This window comes from Epinephelus moara, chromosome 9 (genome assembly GCF_006386435.1).
Source record: "Epinephelus moara isolate mb chromosome 9, YSFRI_EMoa_1.0, whole genome shotgun sequence".
Classification (NCBI taxonomy): Eukaryota; Metazoa; Chordata; class Actinopteri; order Perciformes; family Serranidae; genus Epinephelus; species Epinephelus moara.
The window spans coordinates 25,425,820-25,445,458 of NC_065514.1; the positions used below are offsets into that span (position 1 = coordinate 25,425,820).

General features: G+C 44.1%; 1 protein-coding gene across 8 annotated transcripts in view; it reads right to left on the minus strand.

The window, feature by feature from the left end:
* The window catches only part of LOC126395482 (probable E3 ubiquitin-protein ligase HERC1), a 55,570-nt gene that overhangs the window by 16,442 nt on the left and 19,489 nt on the right, over window positions 1-19,639 (minus strand). For 4 of the 8 annotated variants that reach the window (XM_050052991.1, XM_050052990.1, XM_050052987.1 and 1 more), the window contains exons 31-49: window positions 19,406-19,572; window positions 19,093-19,245; window positions 18,883-18,980; window positions 18,640-18,735; window positions 11,216-11,383; window positions 10,837-11,076; window positions 10,657-10,740; window positions 9,949-10,174; window positions 8,205-8,499; window positions 7,150-7,856; window positions 5,363-5,576; window positions 4,024-4,193; window positions 3,079-3,162; window positions 2,043-2,229; window positions 1,802-1,929; window positions 1,097-1,323; window positions 690-949; window positions 507-559; window positions 213-410 (exon numbers count right to left, since the gene is read on the minus strand). In XM_050052991.1, coding sequence (XP_049908948.1) covers window positions 213-410; window positions 507-559; window positions 690-949; window positions 1,097-1,323; window positions 1,802-1,929; window positions 2,043-2,229; window positions 3,079-3,162; window positions 4,024-4,193; window positions 5,363-5,576; window positions 7,150-7,856; window positions 8,205-8,499; window positions 9,949-10,174; window positions 10,657-10,740; window positions 10,837-11,076; window positions 11,216-11,383; window positions 18,640-18,735; window positions 18,883-18,980; window positions 19,093-19,245; window positions 19,406-19,572 — 3,755 coding nt within the window. Of the gene's footprint in view, window positions 1-212; window positions 411-506; window positions 560-689; window positions 950-1,096; window positions 1,324-1,801; window positions 1,930-2,042; window positions 2,230-3,078; window positions 3,163-4,023; window positions 4,194-5,148; window positions 5,196-5,362; window positions 5,577-7,149; window positions 7,857-8,204; window positions 8,500-9,948; window positions 10,175-10,656; window positions 10,741-10,836; window positions 11,077-11,215; window positions 11,384-18,639; window positions 18,736-18,882; window positions 18,981-19,092; window positions 19,246-19,405; window positions 19,573-19,639 lie in introns of all 8 variants that reach the window. The other 4 variants (XM_050052993.1, XM_050052992.1, XM_050052995.1 and 1 more) reach the window with 4 other exon arrangements.

Sequence of the window (19,639 nt, forward strand, 5' to 3'; positions counted from 1 at the left end):
TTTTGGAAATACCTAATTTTCTGTTTTAGAAAACAGTATTTTAGAACAGTGGTAATAGTCTGGAAACATAAATATTTTTCCATACTTTATTTTTCATTTTCCATACTTTTTAATACCTGGAAATTGATCAAATTTATTTCCATACTTTCCATACTTGCGTAGGAACCCTGTATACCATAACTAGCTGAAAAACAAAACAAAAAACATAATACCTTTGGGAGATACTGCTTTTGTAGGGTCAGCTGCGCTGTAAACCAGGGCTCCAAGGGGATCTGGCTCAGTGAAGGCAATGGGGTCTGGCACCAGCTTCTTTTCAGTCAGCCCCAGTGGTCTCAGCAACAGCCCAAAGTCCTCCAGTCCTGTCAGCTTGTCTGTGTCGCACTCGTCTTGGTGGCTCATTTCCCAGTCATCTGTGCAAACAGAAGCACCATTCAGATTATACAATTCATTGTAAATTATTTTAAAGATTAAATTGTTCACTTTAGAGTGAAAGTGAGCTTCCCTACCATCAGAAGTGCTGTCCAACTGGCCAATCAAATCAGACGTCAGACCTTTAATCCTGAAGCAAAGGATGATAACAATGATAAAAAACAGGCCTTACAATCAGTTTACTTTAACCAACTAAATCTTTATGATAGAAGTAAAAACAGTCACGAGCCATCCATCATTTCCTGTATGATCTACTATACCTTTCATATTTAGAACTTGGGTCACTCAGGTTTGCAGCCAGATACTTTTCCCTGCAAGAGCTGCAGAGGAGGTAGAAGGGGAAGTTGGAGCCACACTCCCCTTTGAACCAGACATCAACGTAGGCCCCGGTGCTGTCATAACCCTTGCGTGCAGCACTCTGACCGCAACCTGGGTGACGGCGCTTTATGTGATTATTAAATTGTAGGGTGAGGGTGTTGCACAGTTCACACTTCACCATCTGACTGTGTTCTTCTCCGGCCTAAAAGGAGGGTAATAAGATGGATGACAATATTTACAGAATTAAGGACAATGAATAAAGACATAAAGGCATATTCAGAGTAATAACAGATTGCATTTTTATTTTATGTCATGCAGCCTTAGTGATGACAACATGTGTGTGTGTCACCTCTACTATCTGGAGCGTGTCTCTCTCCAAGCTGAAGAATGAAGGGGTGAGCAGATCCTCATAAGTTTCTTCATGGTATGGGTCATCCATGTAGCCCAACTCTGACTCCTCCTCAGCAGAGTAGGGATGAAACTCCACCTGCTCTGGCCAATCACTGACTGAGCTGTGTTGTTGGTACAACTGCGGGAGGGGGTTGGGTGATGGCAAGTCTGAAAAGATGATGTTTGCTTCAAATGAAACCAAACAGTAAATGTCAAATAAATAAATAAATATCAACATTTGTTACCATTTTCAATATCAAGGAGAAAATTTGGGGAAACTTTTTTACAGAAATGAAAACAATAAGGCAGTGTGCATGTTCAAAATCCTCTGAGACAGTCACATATTTAATGCAATATAAAGCAAGTAAAAAACAAAACAAAATGGAGCTGCAAAAGCCTGTATGCGACCAGAGTGAATTAGACGAGTGACAAGACAACAGCACTGTGAGTGAGTGCGGGGGGCGGGGCTATATGGGGACACTACAGTGGTTTGTGTGTCAACTCACTGTCAGAAAGAAGAGAGCGTGAGAAAGTAGTATCGATAGTATGAGTACTAAAGAAAATGAGTATAGAAGCAGTTTCAGCAGAAGCAGTGTTTAATGTCTGCCAACACATGAGCTTTGATGTGCACATTTTATTTCTAGTTCAATGCTGTGACTCTGACCTGCCCTTCGGAAAGAGGTCCTCTGACTCGGGCCTGAGCGTCGCCGCCGTGCTGGAGGAGGTCTGTTCCTAGTGAGGTGGACGTCCAAGAAGTTCTCCCTCTCTATCCAGTCGAGCCCTGGCAACAGACTTTAACAACATAACACACAGTCCATCATTCTGCTGGCTGCATTTATAACAATGAAAGTAACATAATGCCAGCATCAAATAAAAAATGTCTATCTGTTGTTCAAATCCCTGACCTTTCATTGGGTTGACTGGTGGGCCGCTCGGGACATTGTACTGTCTCTGGCCCATCTGGTGACGGCGTGTCAGGAGCACCCTCCGGTCTTGCTGACTGGGCTGCCTGCTGCTCCTCTGTCAGGGGGTGCTCTAGCATCCAGCTGGCCAACACCTCGATGGTCTGAGAGTCCAAGTCACCTGCTACATCTGGGAGGGACCACAGGGAAGTTGAACTGTCAGAGTTCAGAAAGAAAAGATGGATCATGGAGTGTTGCATTCCCTAATTTGTGTTGGACATCATCACCAGATGATCATGCTGAGGTGTACTGTCTGAGGTCATCTGCTCTAAGTGTTTTTCCTGGGTAAGTGTGTGACTTTTGTGAAACAGAAAGTGAGGGAAGGACTAAAATTTGAATAGTGTGGGGAGCTTGAGATCAAACGTGATGCTGAAAACATCACAATGTATATCGGTGCCATGCGTGAGAAAACAATCAGAATTTGGTTACCTTAAAGCCGACATATTCCGTGTGCAACATTTTTGCGAGAATTTTATTTGCAAGTAAATTCAAAATGTATTATTGTAGGAATTTGAGACACAGTGTTTAGGGGCTTGGATGATTTTTTCCTTCTTTTTTTCCCAAGAGAAATGGGTAAAATCTGAAAGCTATCCATCAAGATACATTGCTCCAGGAGGTGCAGTCTCTGAGGTACAGATTGTTTTGACGCAGAAAAACAACAAAAACAACATATGCTCTTTGAACATCCTACAAACAATAATATACATCAAATATATGACACACATTTATATATTGAGGCTTGTTATTTTTAAAACAGGAAAATAACAATATGCACTGTTATACAACTCTGAAGCCTCAGTTGATATCCACCATACGTAACAGCATCATGTTAATTCTTAAACTAATGCTTTTTTTTGTATCTATGAAATACAAAATTACTACTAAAGGCTGCAGGACACAATGAGAGACAGATGTTTAAAATAGAAAGCACATGATGCAGAAGATTTAGTGATATCAGACACTCTTCACAAAGCAGTACCTGCTGCCTCCATGGCCCAGTAGATATGTCTCACAGAGAATCCCATTTCTAGCAACCGACTGGTGACAAACATTTGTGTCCGCTCTGGTGGTTGAGGAGAAAAGGGAAAGTACACACACACGCACGCACACACACACACACACACACACACACACACACACGCACGAACAAAAAAAATAAAAAATAAAACAGAAAACAAAAACAAGCCCACAGCTTCATTTTGTAAAATGTTCATATGTGCAGACTATAGTGAAATGTATCAGAACAATAAATTGGTTTCACATTTTGTTTGCTTCCCCCTTCAGTTTATCTTCTGCTTTACTCATTTACAGACCACAAAAAGCTGCTCCAACCGAAGTACGCCTATTAAATTAAGCTTTTATATCCACAATGAATGACTGAACCTTAAAACCCTCTTAGTCCTAATGTATCCTAAGGCATTAAAAACAAAGGAATGACCTTTAGTATAATGGACTTCCCAGGACTGTTCAAAAATAAAAACCAACATAATTGATGATGAAAAAAATGGTGGCATCCAAGCATGTGAGTGCACCAACTGTGGCATGCATGCATTTGATTTAAAGATATCTGTCTAACAGCAAAGCAAAACACATGCTGTTTTGACACAAATAGCTGAACATATAAGACCATGCAAGAGACAGACAGGTCCCACTCAGTAATCATACTGTACATCTATGTCTGTTACTCATGTTTAATCTAAATTAGTCGTTATATGTAATATGTATTAGTAATATGAAGCCAGCATGGGGAAAAAATTTGTTGAAGAATGAACTGACCTGCAGGACTGCAACGACTAGCGGAGCTATTCTACTTAACACAATCTGTTGTTTATTTTAAATCAGGAGAAACATTTAATTATCTCTCTTTTTTTCCTCTATATGTTGATGTTCTTTCCCCCATTAACGTCTCTGCGCTTGTTCTTACCCAGGCTGCTTCTGGCCTGTGTGCTGCAAGGACCTGGTTCCATGAAGCTAGTCTGCTGCTCTGTGAAGGCATCACAAGAAGCAGAGCTGGCCAGGCTGAAGCAAGGATGCAGCACGGGGGGAGCGCTAACCAGGCCCGTAAGCGTGGGGAACCGAGTTAAGACCATGTGCCTGGAGGGAGTGAAGATACAGTATGTAAAGTAATAACACAGTGCATGTGGTGCTACACTGAATGAATAAGGTGCGTTTCATTTACCTGATTTTACACTTGGAGCCAAAACATCACCATAAATCAAGCATGTGTCCTTATATGTCAAAGACTTGAATCATGACATTATGATAAAGCCCGGTATTTGTTGTTGTGGTAGCTACTCTTGTCAAAACTCTCCTCATTGGAGGGTTTCGATTGTACTTTCTTACTGATTCATAGACTGTATAATAAAGATGGAACACATGACAGCTCCCCAAAAGTGAAGCCAAAACATCTCAATCGCCCCCTGGTGGCTGGCTGCAGTATACGTAATAGATACCGCCCCCTTCACATTAGCGCTTGGGACAGGAGCCAAACTAAAAACTCAAATTATACGTCCAATAAATTCTTCCGAAAGATGGTTTCTGTCATTTTAGGTAGTTCTAATCACACTGATGTATGTTCAAGTGTTTTTCTGATAAGTTTGGTTTTAATTAGTTAAGTTTAGTTTTATATAAGGGGGTGTGACATCATGATTGACAGCTGTGTGCGCTCACAATCAATGGCACTGCTTGTGATTGGTTGGACCCGTGTATGGACGGGAACTCAGTACCACAGAGATTGCTATTGTCCAGACTCTGGCTCCAAATGACGTAACTGGTGCAAGATGGCTGCGGCCTTATTCAGGATATTTTGGCTTCATTTTTGTACAGTGACAGGATGCAGAGACACTTTGTCCATCTTTATACACAGTCTATGGTTTGATTATAAAGCACTGATGCTGTCTGTTTGTGTGATTCTGAAAAGCAGGAAAACACTGACACTCTGGTCAGCTGGCTGGGTTAGGAGAAAAACAAGCAGGCGGCGCTGCAGCTGAGGTTAAAGACAGTGTAGGCAGAATCGTTGCTCTCTTGTTTCATATACATCCTAACTCACCCATTCCCTGGACTTCAGAAAAGCTGCTGCTGCCAAAAGATACAGGTCTGTAGTAATCAGTACAACATGAGAAATGAGGATAGCTCTAGTTATTGTGTTTGTGTCCATTCAATATGTTTCTGAGAATGTGCTGGACTAAGTATTTAGTATGAATTACTCCATAAACAGTTAAATCCAAAGAAAAGCATTCATGATTAACCATTTCTGTACTCACTGGAGGAGGCTGATGGGGAAGAAAGGATTGAAATTATCAAGGCCATCTGCCTGCAGGCTTGCTGGCAGAGAGGATGCCAAGTCAGTATTAGAGGATGAGGCAGAGGCTCTGTTTGATTGGCCAAAGATGGCAGTGCCTTCTGAACCCGCGCTGTACAAGGACACAGAGCTGGAGGACTTGGAAATGGGCTGAGAGGACAAGTGGTGGCCAGATTCTGCAAGGACAAAGAAGAGAGGAAGACTAGATCATACCAAATACTTATTATTAGGTTTTTTATTTTGACCCTAAATACAATAAAACAGAGCTTCTTTAAAGTCTGTCAGTCCAACTTCCTAGTTTGTAAGGACAAGCTGAAGTCAGGTCACAAGTCTTTTTGCAAATTGCAAGTCAAGGTGCAAGTCTTTCAGGTCTCAATGGTCATTATTAACATATCATAGCATTTCAACATTTTTCTTTTAAAAGCTGTGCTAATAGTATGTTTAAGACAAAGAAGAAGGGCTGTGCGCACATCCAAAGACCATATTAGGTACCAGGTGCAGGACAAACAAGTGAAATCAAAAAAGAAGGAAAGTGTCCGCACACTGAGTTTAAGCTCCCGCTTTTATTTGGCTCAAAGCTGCAAGCTTTCGACTCTATCGGGTCTTCATCAGGCAAAAAAAAAAAATAAAAAATAGTATGTTTATACACCAACTAGAGCTGCAATGATAAGTTGATCGACAGACTTCTCCAAGGAGGGGTTTAAAGCTTCTGTTTTGTCTTAACATTATTGTACACTGAATATCTTTTCAGACAAAACGAGAAAATTTCAGAGATAGGACCATGCCATTGTTTTGCAAGTCCCAAGCCCCAAGTCCCAAGTCCTTAACTTTGAGTTTTGAGTCCCAAACAAGTCGTAATCAAGTAATAATGTAAGCTAATCAGCTAATCAGCCTGCTAACTATATTAATATTAGCCTTGACTTACTGCTCTTTGTGCAACTTCAAATGTTGATCGAAGTTGGAAGTTGATCTCTGTCTGTAATTTTTGGCCTGCATGTTTTACCTACTGCGATTAATTTCTGTTGACCACTGCATAGTTTTTGTACGTGACCAAATTTTCTTTGGAATCATTATTTTCCACTGGCACTCAGTAATATTTTATAAATTCATCATAATTCTTTCCTACAACTTTGTTGGATGCCATCAGATTGGTTTAATCAAGGTGGATCTGGGGAATTAAGTGTCAACTTGCTGGGAATAAATAATATTAATGTTGACTGATTCAAGAATTTGATTCATGGTACACTTTTTAAATAATATACGTTTTAGTCTTTGGGCTTAGGGGAAGGTATCCGGTGTTTTCAAGTCAAAAGGCTCAAGCGCAAGTGTAGTCACCAGTCATTGGTGTTCGAGTCACGTTGCAAGTCTTTTTTGATTTTGTCAAGGTGAGTCTATGGTCAATGTATTTGTGATCGTCTAATCCTCTGTGAAGTCATCACCTTAGGCCCTGGGAGATTGTGATGGGCATTTTTCATAATTTATGAGGTTTTGTAGACCAAACTATTAATCGGAAAATAATCAGAAAATTAAGCAATAATGAAAACAATCATTGGTTGCGACCCTAATACCAATTAAGTCCTTTCACTGCAAAGGCCAAACAATGAAATATTCATAGTATGTAGCCTCCATATCACTATGTTATTTATTTCTTCATTCAATGTCAAAACAAATCAATAGCTCTGCAACACAGTATAATTTATGAAAAATAACAATCAAAGTATCTTTAATTTAATCCAGAAATCCTGATACCTTTGTGTTCTTTGTCCTCCTGCAGTCTGCTAAGGGCTCCTTTGTAGATCATGACCTGAGCCCTTTCCAGGTCGACAAGAGACACGCTCTGTTTGATGGGGCAGGGCCTGACTGCCCACTTCACCATGCTCTGCACCACGTACTGCAGCACTGATCTCAACTCAGCACTCTCGTCCCACTGTCTGCTGCTGGCCTTAGCCTGGTCAGGGTTTGGGCTGGAGATGGGACTCATTGAGGAGTTGGGAGGGTCATGTTTAGGCACCAGGAGCAAATCTGATAGCTTCTCGCAACTAAAAATGACAGTCAGGGATTTTAAAGCTCCAGTGAGAAGGTATGAGACTCTAACTGCTCTCAGTTCATGTGCAAAGGCATCCATTGTTTGGGATGTTTGGGGTAGACAGGTCAACTCCTGATGGTCACTGATCTTTGTGGCTTCTTTGGTTGAGGATGGCGATGGGAAGGGGTCTGAATCGACACTGCAATTCATCTCACTCTCTTTCATGTTCTCCTCTGAGTATTTCCTTTTGGGGTTGGAGCCTGGATGAGCTCCCAGCCATCCCTGCTCCTCCAGAAGCCCCATCAAATAAATAAGATCTAACAACACTGTAGGTTTGAGGCCTCCAAGCGGGGTGACATCGCAGCAGGATATGTCACAGGGCTCCAACGAGATGATCGGCGTGTCGCTGGGTGACCAAGAATTCATGGAGCTTAGTTATTGGGAAGGATGGGAAGAACCCACAGATACAGCATGGAGTGACACCAGGACGGATTCAATAGGGGTTAATGGATTTAAGAATGAGGAGGAGGAAGCAAGAAGAAAGTAAGATCAGGGGGGTAAATGACGAAAATAAAGTAAGATGTTAGACAGATTACAGAGAAGGAAAAATAAACACTAACAGAAAAGAATTATACAGAGTAATAATCATGCTGAAAGGATCAAGACAAGAAAAATATAAGAATTGTTTAATGGAAGTTAATGAAAGTCATCATTTAAGAAACACATGCAAAGACATATATCATAAATAACTGGGCATATGAATATATATCTGTAATACCTGACAGAGAGGTCAGCCTCCTCCCACTGAAGCTTAGCCAGGGAGCTTCCTTCTTTCAGGACTCCCAGCAGAATGGCCCTGCGCCCACTGGGCTTGTGCAGGCACAGACCTCCAGCCCTGAGACCACTGTCCACTCCTCCGATCAGGGCCAACACCGGCCACACTTCAGTGCAAAGAGCAGCCAGCTTGGCGTCTGACAAGTATCGACGATGTGCCAACACATCCCCTGTGTCGTCACCAGCAGCAGCTCTGTCTCTTCCATCCTCTTCTGTCTCAAAGTGTGTGGGACCGAGGCCTGGAGGAGGATGTAAGACAGTGAGATGAAAACAAAGACTGACAAGTAAGAGCTACGAATACAATCTGCTTTATAAGGATAAAACATATTATAAACTTTAATACTGATTTTCAAATACTGGATATTCTAAAACAGTCAGTGACAGATGCTCAAGCTACAGATGTACCGAACCAACACAGCTGGTTTCCATCCAGCTGTTCTTTGCACCTGCTGTTTATTCCTCAGTCCAGTGTAGCCAGACTGTGATTGACATTTACCGCTGACTTGATTTTAGTTTCACATAATTGAAAGGTAATGTGAAACCTAAATTAATTAAAGAGAAAATTAAACTGCATACCTCAGGGAGGGTACTGTATGTAATGTAACCGAGATGTAGTGTATCAGCCATGTGAAGGCAGCTTGTTAAAGGATTTAGAATCTATTTAGAAATTATTTGTGACAACAGATTTGCATACTAGTGGGTTTATACTATGAGCCTGGATAAAATAAAAGGGCATCAGAGATTTAGGTAAACAATGAGGGTGGCTACACAATAGAATAACCCAGGGAATAGATAGGATCTGTTTAGAGAAACAGGCTGAAGTCTGACACAGAAGCTAAGCAATGTAAATCTACAGAGGGGGCAGCAACAAAACATATTTAAGCCATCTAAAAAACGTCCCACCTAAAACAAATCAATATCAATTTAAGTGTACGCAATATTTTGAATATTTTACCTGCTTTACATTGCTGTCAGACTGCGATTCTTGACAGGGAAATTAAGCCATTAAATCACTCTCTTCAATGCCAGACTCCATTGTGAAATTCAGTGATTTAATATGGCTGAACAAAGGAGCTGTTGGACTAACGCTGCCTCGATGTTGTTTGTATTATTGTGTGACTTTGGTGAATCCAAACTAACCCTTTAAAATGCCAAAGTCACACTAACTTAATGACCAAGGCTTTGGCAGACCAGCAGCTCACGTCTTCAGCAAGTCAAAATTAATATTTTTGTCAATGGAGTCTGGTGGCTTTGAGGAGAGCGTAGATGGGGAACTTAAGTCCTTAACGGCTTCTCCATTGGAACAGGCTGTCTGACAGCAAGGTAGAGCGGTGAAAATACTCTCAATATAGCATGCACTTTAACTGATGGATTTCTTTTTTAGGTGGCTGGTGCTGCTGCCACCATCCACAGCAGTGCATTGGTTAGCTTCTGTGTTGGCACTCCCGCCTGCTTCTACAAACTGGAGGCATACCAACAGACATCTACAGTAAGTAATATACAGACTGTGTTGAAGTACCCCTACAACCTCACTTGAAAAAATCCAAACAATCCCTTTAAATGCTCCAGAAATAATAATAATTTTAAAAATATTCTCATACAGAGGTGTATGTTTAAAAATGCTTGTTGTGTATGAAATAAACAACATTCAGAAACTAATAATAAACAATGCTTAAGCTGTATCTGACCTGAACTGAAGCTTCCCAAGTCATCCTCTCTCAGCAGGGGACCAATGAGCTCCAGGTGGGAGTGGATGTACTGGTTGATGTGCGAGGACCACTGGTCACACTGATGGAGCCTACGGAGGAGCTGCACTGTGGATTCCAGCAGCACCGTGGTCCGAGGGCTGCAGAGAGGCTCCCCGGGAAGTAGGTTACTGGGCATGCCTCGCATCTGGAGTTCACGCAGTGTCACCTGGGAGAAATACAGAGGCATAATTTTGTTGTGCTACACAGTGTTCTCAAAATAAAACTGCTGTATGTGAAATTTCAGGGAATCTGCTGAAAAAGCTGAGAAGACCCATCTTCATTTGTTTTACACACTACTATGCAAAAGTTAGTTATTTTGTGTTTATGTGCGGTGACTCCGAAGACCAACTAACTGACCGAGGCAGTGGAAGATCAACAGTTCCTATTGTTAGTGTGGCTGAAGAGTACTGACCATACAACTGGATAAATGTGACTTTAATTATTCTGCATAAATTATATGAGAGTTTGCAAACAGATAATTTGGATTCTTTGTTCACTGTAGCTGCACGCAGACGTTTTCTTCACAAATTTAGCATAACATGAGCTGAGTTACTGATATGAAAATGGTAAAGAGACACTAATGCCTTGCCTACACAGGCTTCACACATGGGAAGTAAATGCCTATAGTATGAACAATATATCCAGTACCTTCTCTCCAGGATTACTGCTGTAGAACAATACACAGGGGTACAGTTCAGAGGCAACCACACCTTCAAATGCCAACTTTGGCTCCTAGCAGAAAAAGACAAACACGCAAATATTGCAGAAAAACACATCAGTCAATAAGAGTAAAACATCTGAATACTGACTGTGAATATTCAATCAGACCTTGTCATTCTTGGCAAATGATATGGTGTGAGCCTCCATGTCCAGGATGCAGGTGATGGTGTCACCCTGGGTAAAGGAAGGAAGTGTGCGGACCAGTTCCCCTCCATGGTACAGGTTGCCACTATAGGCACGATACAGCCACATGTCAGTGGTAGTGTGGTGGTTGTGATCTCGGACTGGCCAGCGTGAAACACCAATACATGTGCCCTCGTTGCCTCTGTTCTCTTTGGTAATGTAGAACTGAGGAGAGACATCTAGGTCAGTTTGTTAAACATCGCAACATCTTGGAACATTTCTGTGGTAAAATCTGGACAAGAACCAACAAAGAAAGATAAACATGCATGAATTTATTTTTCTTTATGTAGACACCAGTCTTTACCTTCCAAATGAAACAGCCAGATGTGATGGCAGTGGTTGCCAAGCCGTAACCTTTTCCTCCTGAGCCATGGGAGAGGATGTTCCCACTCTCCAAAGAACAGCAGATTAGCTTGTGTGGGTCAAAGGAAAAATCTCCAATGGGAATACATTCATCATAGCTGCCAGGATTCTGCGAAAAATGAAATGGGGAAAAAACAGTTTTCCAACAGCCGTCATCAAGTAAATATACAAGTTAATGTTGCAATGTGCAATAATAGTGACATGATATGTGATTAGGAATGATAATTATCATATTAAACTGTAGGGTTATATTTTCTATGAATGCTCTCTGTGATGTGACACTAATTAAATTTGTTGTTATTTTTCTGTCCTCTCCACCTCTCATCCCACACCCACCATGGAGAACAGGCCCATCTGTTCTATCATAGCCCTGCTGTTTTCAATTTCATGACTGCCAGGAGTGAATTTCACTTGTTCCTAAACACAGCATTCTCTGACTCTTGGATTACTGCATTCATTCACAACTGTCAAAACATATTATCGATGCCTGAATACTAAATTATGCATTGATTATGTTAACTAAATAAGGTCACAATAGAGTTGGGATAGCTCAAACCTTTAAAATGTTGGCTGTAAATTGTTATTCCAATACTGGATGGAAAACAAGAATGACTGTCCTATTTTTCATATACACAAACTGACTGATCACTTTGGCTTTGTTTTTCAGGCAGCACATCAGTAGCTACAATGCGAGTAAACACTAGGGATGCACCCTGAAATTCTGGGCTGATGCTGATACTGATGTTCAAAATAACAGTTTGGCTGTTAGCCTATACCAATGTTTTTATTTTTTTAATTTTGTTTTTGCTGTTATTTATGCCAGGGAAACAAAGAAATGTACGTTATGAAAAATAACTGATAGTTTTAAAGCCCTTCATCACGCCATCTTTGAATGAGCACAAATTTATTCATACAAATGTATGAAAAAACTTTTAATATAACCTTTCACATGAAAAACATTAGGTTTCAAAAATAACTGCTTTAAAAGCCCTTTTACTATATTAAATATATCATAATCCCCTCCCTAGTATCTACTTTATATTGCTGTGAAAACACCAACAAATTTAGACTTCATACAACTGTATTTATTTTATTTTTTAGAATTATTTTCTCTTAAGAAAATACTTCAACAAGATAACATTTGAACACATCATAAGAATGTTTTAATTTACCTTTGCCTAATACTGATTTTTACTGAAAAGAGCTTAAAGGCATCACAACGTAACTCCATGCAACCTCTGTCAGCAGTTGCGGCCACCGGCTGCTAATGGCTAACTAGCTCCCCTTCTGCTGATTTTTACACCGATTTGTTGCTTACATTGTAGCGTTATCAGGAAAACAATAGGGTGCATTCCCTTCTGTGTCAATAGTGAGTTTACTGCATCTTTTCGTCCTGAAGGCATCCTGGGGAAGATCTCTGTTTGTCCCATAAACGTTTCCTATTGTCGCTGGGATGGCGGAACGCTGTTAGTCTCGAGCCCTGCTTCTTAGCCTGTGCAAAATTGACGTGATGCAACGGAAAAACATCGGCCGCTGCCTTTGGTGGATGCCATCTTATTTGCCAATAGGCTGATGGCAGTCAACAAGGCGAATATTGGCCTATACGGATGTCTTGCCGATAAAGCTGCACTTCCCTCGTAAACACTTATCTATATGGGGATTATCAGACGAGGCATGCCATGGAACTGTGAGGACCATTTGTTTTATATGGTAACACATTGAAATCATACTGCTTATGTAACAGTATTATATAGTAAGAAGTACATAAGCCTTTAAAGTAGGGCTGGGCAATGTGTTTTGAATATTATAATATGGTAAGTGTTCCCTTTCAGTCGATTCATTCGGTACAACACATATAGTATGGGATATCACAACCCCGCGTGGCCTGACTGAAGAAACCTCTATTCACGCCTTTAAGGCAGATGATCTGTGGTAACGCATGTGAGGCCCCGCCCGCACATATATACCTACGTTGCCACAGTCATTCTTCAGTTCTTACTCTCTTCACCTCTCTAAGAACACCTCTACCGAGTGGGTTAGCTTGCTGCTGCTAGTTAGCTCTGTTCTATAGGCTACTGCCGACGTGAGATTAGCTTAACAGCCCCTGTTGGTGTTAGCCATCGGCTACCCGCGGAGCGCTAATTTCGTGTGTATTTTCGAGTACTATTCATCGAAGGGTTTCGTGTCTCGGTATGAGCACCAAGCCTAAACAGGTGAAAAAGAAGTCTTCTGTTCGCCCCTGTCCTCAGGGGTGTGGCTTCTCTTTGCACGACAAGGACCAGCACGAAGCGTGTCCCGTCTGTCTGGGAATCCTCCATGCTAGGAGGGCGTTGATTGAGCCCGGGTCTTGTGCGTCTTGTCGCCAGCTCATCCCTGGAGAGGCGGGTCACGTTTGTGGAGAAAGTGCTGGGGAAGACGACTGTTTCACGGCAGGACCCCCTCCTCTCCAAGTCGAGGGAACCAGCTTCGTCTGAGTCTGACGGCGAGGAGCTTTTGGCCGAAGTCCCCGCTGGTGACTGGGCGGACCAAATGGACTATGTTGACGGGTTAGCCGAGTGTGAAACGGACCCCTCCGAGGGTGCTAGCCAGCCGCCGCTTCAGCTAGCCGCTTGCTATGATGACAATGACGTGCTGGACATCGGTTTGGACGTGCATGGCTTGTCGGAGGATGAACAGGAGGCTTTATCGTCGGGCCAGTACGCCGCGGCTGCTGCGTCGGTTGACCAGGACGACACATCCTTCCTCTCGCTGTACTGCCGTGCAGCCGAGAAGCTGGAGGTGGAGTGGCCCTCTCCCCCACTGGCTCAGAAACTGTCGCGGTTTGCGGGATTTTTTCCTTACCCCCGAGCCGACGACTGTTAAAAATAGTCTGCCCTTGTTCCCTGATTTTGTCGCGGAGCTAACCTCGACGTGGAACAAGCCGCTGTCTACCCGCGTCACGGTGCTCGGCTATGGACAGTATTTGGACCTGAATGGAGCCGAAAAAGCGGGTCTGGTCAACCCTCCGCCTATGGAGCCGTCCCTGGCAGCCTATCTGGCCCCGGCCCAAAACCACGGTGTCGGCGGCCCCACTACGCTCCCATCCAAGCACTGCAGGTTCTCCGCGTCGCAGCTGGAGAAGATTTACCGGGCACAGGCAGGCACGGCCCGTGCGCTGAGCTCGGTCACTATGCTCCAGACATATCAAGCCATATGTCTGGCGGAGCTTGGGTCACTCATGCCTTCCGACAGTCCACTGGCCCCTCTTCTCAACGAGGTTAGAGTCGCTACGGATTACATCCTCCGCGTGTCCCGCTGTGCAGCGCTCTCCCTGGGCAGAGGGATGGCTTCTACAGTGGTTGCGCAGAGGCACCTGTGGCTGACTCTTTCCGACCTTCCGGAGAGGGACAGGGCTGTTTATTTGGATGAGCCAGTGTCTGCTGAAGGTCTGTCTGGACAGTCGCTCGACGCTATTCAGACAAAATTTGAGCTGAGAAAGAAGCAGACAGAAGCCCTGCGCAGCATCATCCCCAGACGTGATGCTAAACCAAAGCGGCCTGCCAAGCCGACACCGCCGCCTCCCCCAAGAGGGCAGCGCCGCCTGCGAGTTTGGGCTCCCAGCAGGTGAAGCAGCAAGCGCCAGGCCAAACCCCACGCCAGTCAGCTTGGAGCAAGGGTCCGCCACCAGGCCTCCAGAAGGGTTCAGCGCCTAGGAGGAAGAAGCCGCACTCATCCTAGCTCTGGGAGTGGGCCGAGAGGGGCTCCAGCAGCAGAGAGACACTGCTGCCCCTCATCTGTTGCTGCCAAAGAGGCCGTGTTCATGTTTAGTTCTTGGCGAGAAGCATTGCAATCCCCTGACACAGTCTCCCAAGCACAACCCCCCCACACACACAAGTGCCCCAGTGTTGGTGCCTTCTGTTCACTGTGTGAATGTTGTAAATGTGCATTTATTAAAATCAATAAAGGTTCCGTTTTGTACCCAAAACAATACCAAACAAAAAAACCAGGTCAAACTGGTGGTGCCGTTCCCCTCTGGCACGCCAGGGGGCGACAGCCCATTCCCTACAGTGCTGCAGGTCAGTCGGCTAGCTGTCCACCTCCCTCAATGGCGTGCACGCGCAGTCTCACCGTGGGTAGAGAGGACTGTTGCCATGGGTTACCGGTTACAGTTCAGGGCCTGGCCACCCCGTTTCCATTCTATAACAAACACAGTTGTAGGGGACGAGGCAGCTGCAGTACTGAGGGAAGAAATAAACAGCTTGTTGAACAAGAGAGCGATATGAGTTGTTCCCGCTTCGGAGACAAACAAAGGTTGGTACAGCTGCTATTTTGTTGTTCCGAAGAAAGTGGGGGGGCTTCGTCCTATTTTAGACCTGTGAGTGTTAAACAAGTATCTACGAACTTACAGGTTCAAAATGCTAACACTCAGACAGCTACTGAGCGCGATCGGACCAAGCGCTGGGCTTCTCGGTGAATTTACGGAAAAATTCACTGGCCCCGAGTCAGCAGTTTTCTTTTCTCGGGCTGGAAATATGTTCGATTTCAAACCGAGCGCGTCTGTCAGAGCACAGGGTGGCTGCGTTTCACCGCTGCCTCGCTCAGTTTCAGTTGGGACGCAAACTACGTTTTCGGATGATCTTACAGCTGTTAGGCATGATGGCATCTATGATTGCTGTAGTGCCACTCAGGCTGTTAAAGATGTGAGCGTTGCAACGCTGGACTCAATCTCATCGGCTGTGCGCGCCGCGTCACCTCCAGAGAAGGCTGACGATATCTCCTTCTTGCATGTCGGCGCTCCTCCCGTGGAGGGAACCCGGTTTACTACAACAGGGCTCCCCTATAGGGAGGGTGTCTTTTCGCAAGGTGGTGTCCACAGATGCCTCCCTGAGGGGGTGGGGGGCTCTGTGCGAAGGTGCAGCAGTGAGAGGGGTGTGGACGTCGGTACAATGCAGGCTCCACATCAACCACCTGGAGCTGTTAGCAACTTTCTTAGCTCTAAAGCATTTTCGTCTGGTTCTGACAGGCCATCATGTTCTGATCAGGACAGACAATACAACGGTGGTTTCCTACATAAACAGGCAGGGAGGGACCCGCTCACTTCCCCTGTTGAAAATGGCTCGCTCTCTGTTGCTATGGTGCAGCGCTCATTTTCTGTCTCTCAGAGCCACCCATGTCCCAGGCCACCTGAACCTGGGGCTGGACCTCCTCTCCAGGGGAGGTCCTCTTGTGAGGGAGTGGAGGTTGCACCCATTGGTGGTGACTCAAATATGGGACCGTTTTGGCAGGGCAGAAGTGGACCTTTTTGCCTCCAGAGCAAATACCCACTGCCCCCTGTTCTTTTCCATGACGGACCACAACACTCCCCTAGGGATGGACGCATTAGCGCACACATGGCCCGACACAATTCTGTATGCGTTTCCCCCAGTGGAGATGATTTTGTCAGTTCTGGAGAGGGTGCGCCGACAGGGTCTCTCTCTGATCCTGGTGGCCCCTCACTGGCCAGCGAAGTCGTGGTATGCCAAGATAATAAGTCTGCTGGCAGCGAGGCCCTGGCAGCTTCCCCTCCGCAGGGACCTCCTCTCCCAGGTGGGAGGGGAGGTGGTTCACCCGCACCCAGAGCTGTGGCGGTTGCATGCCTACCTGTTGAAAGGTCCAACCTAATAGCTAAGGGTCTGCCCCCAAGTGTGGTGGCAACGATCCAGAGTGCGAGGGCATCGTCAACTAGGGGTCTGTATGCTTACAAATGGCGGGCGTTCGAGCAGTGGTGTCAAGACCGAAATGTACTCCCATTTCAGTGCTCTATTGTGGATGTTTTGACATTCCTCCAGGAACTGCTGGATAAGGGTCTCTCTTTCTCCACAATTAAGGTCTATTTGGCCGCTATATCTGCATGCCATGTTGGTTTTGATGGAGTGACACCAGGCGCTCATCCTCTTGCCATGCATTTCCTAAAGGGAGTTCGCAGGCTGAGGCCTGTGATTAAACCCAGCGTTCCCTCATGGGATTTAGCTTTGGTGCTTGAGGCGCGTTGTGGACCCCCATTTGAGCCTATTGAGTCTACAGATATGAAGTTTCTTTCATATAAGACAGCACTACTTCTCGCTTTGGCTTCTGCAAAGAGGGTGGGCGACCTTCATGTGTTATCTGTACATCCCTCGTGTACTCAGTTCACTTCGGATGGCTCTAAGGTTACATTGCGCCCAAATGTAGCGTATTTGCCTAAGATTATCCCTGCAGCCTATAGCTCTATGACGTTTTAGCTTTTGAGCTTCTGTTCCCCTCCGTTTGCTTCCGAGGAGCATTTCTTGTGCCCTGTGCGTGCGCTACGTACTTACATAGACCGCATACAGAGTGTGCGTTTATGTGACCACTTGTTTGTCTGTTTTGCTAATCCGGCTAAGGGTAAAGCTCTGTCTAAGCAGCGGCTTTCTCACTGGATTGTGGAGGCTATCTCCCTAGCATACAACAGCAGGGGTCTTTCCTTTGCCTCATGGTGTGATGGCATATTTGACCAGGGGCATGGCAGCATCATGGGCTTTATTTAAAGGAGTATCTGTGAGTGATATCTGTGCTGCAGCCAGTTGGTCATCACCGCACACTTTTGTCCGGTTTTATCGTTTGGATGTGACAGCCCCTTTGGTGGCTCACTCTGTCCTTTCTGCTGGGTCTACGATGCACTAGAGTGCTGGAGGTGGACTCCAGTTCGGTGGCTGCTCTGCGGGGCGTTTATACATGTCCCATACTATATGTGCTGTACCGAGTGAATCGGTCTGAAAGGGAACGAAATGTTATGACTATAACTTCTGTTCCCTGAAGGAGAGGAACAAGTAACAACACTAGATTGCCCCACTGCGCAGCTGGGCTCGGTGAAGAGCGGCTATCGAACTGAAGAATGACTGTGGCGACGCAGGTATATATGCGCGGGCGGGGCCTCACATGCGTCACCACAGATCATCTGCCTTAAAGGCGTGAATAGAGGTTTCTTCAGTCAGGCCATGCGGGGTTGTGATATCCCATACTATATGTGCTGTACCTCGTTCCTCTCCTTCAGGGAACAGAAGTTATAGTCATAACATTTCGTTTTTAAGTGTGTAAGTCTTTTTCTGGTTTTAAGGGCTGCTTTACAGTAAAGTGATGTTACTGTTCCTGAACTTACCAGACTGTTCTAGCTGTTCTATTATTTGCCTTTACCTACTTAATCATTATATCCACATTACTGATGATTATTTCAAAAAATCTTATTGTGTAACCATTTAGTTAAAGCACTATTAGTGAACCCTACAATATTGTCACAATATTGTAAGTATTTGATAAAAACTATTACGATATTTATCACCCAGCCCTACTTTGAAGTACATATATTATTATGTAGTACTGCTGTGTTACCCCCTTCTCTTTTTCAGCCGTCTCCTCGTGGTTCTTCTCAGCTAATGGTTCCTTCCACATGTAAACAGATACAAGCTGAAACAGTTGTTTAACAATCTACAAGAAAACAGAGGAAAGAAACAAATGTAATAGATAATGTCTTCACATTCACACTTAACACTTATCACATTCACAATTTTACATGACCAAATGTCTTCTCGAGCTACTTCACTTGGCTGCTGCATTCACATTTTGACATCATACCTGTTGAATTTGAGCAGGCTCAGAACAAGCAGGTAACAGTCTTTCTAAAACATGGAAGGCCAAAAGCTTCGTGCGAAGGTTCTGGAAGTGTGGAGATCCTGAGAAGTGAAGGGTGGAGGTGAACAGGAAATCAAAAGGAACCAAAGCAAACTGTTCTGCCCTGTAAACAATACCAATGCTGTTTTAAAATATTATTCTAAATTGTCTTACCTAAAGAGCACTTGTGTGAAATAATGGCCATGAGTGGATCAATCCATTTGACAAAAGTAGAAAGTCTTTTCATTACTCTTAACGACAAAACACGCCTCAGAAAAACCAAGAAATCTGCAAGTTGAGATTCAACCACTCTGCTGCTTTCCACTCCTAAAACAACAAAAAATAGAAGGAAAACTATACTTAAAAACAGAAGGGCTACACAAGAAGGCATTACAAAGGCAACATCTGTATTTAAAAATAAAATATTTCATTGTGCTTTTTGTAAAAAATATTTTAGTGACGTTCAATGTAGCTAAATTTGTAACACCAATTAGATTTGCGCTGTTGTTGCTGGAGTCCAGATCAGTTCTCTCAGCTGTTCCTCTCTCTGCTGTCTGCTGTTGGTGGAAAGTATACAGGATATTTTGGAGCTGCTCACACATCACTTCCATCAGAGCATGGGATACATCCATAGGCAGCAAATCCTCACAGGAGCTGAGAGCACAGGACAATTTGTTATGCAAATGTAAACACTTAAGTGTATTTTCACCTCTTAACTAAT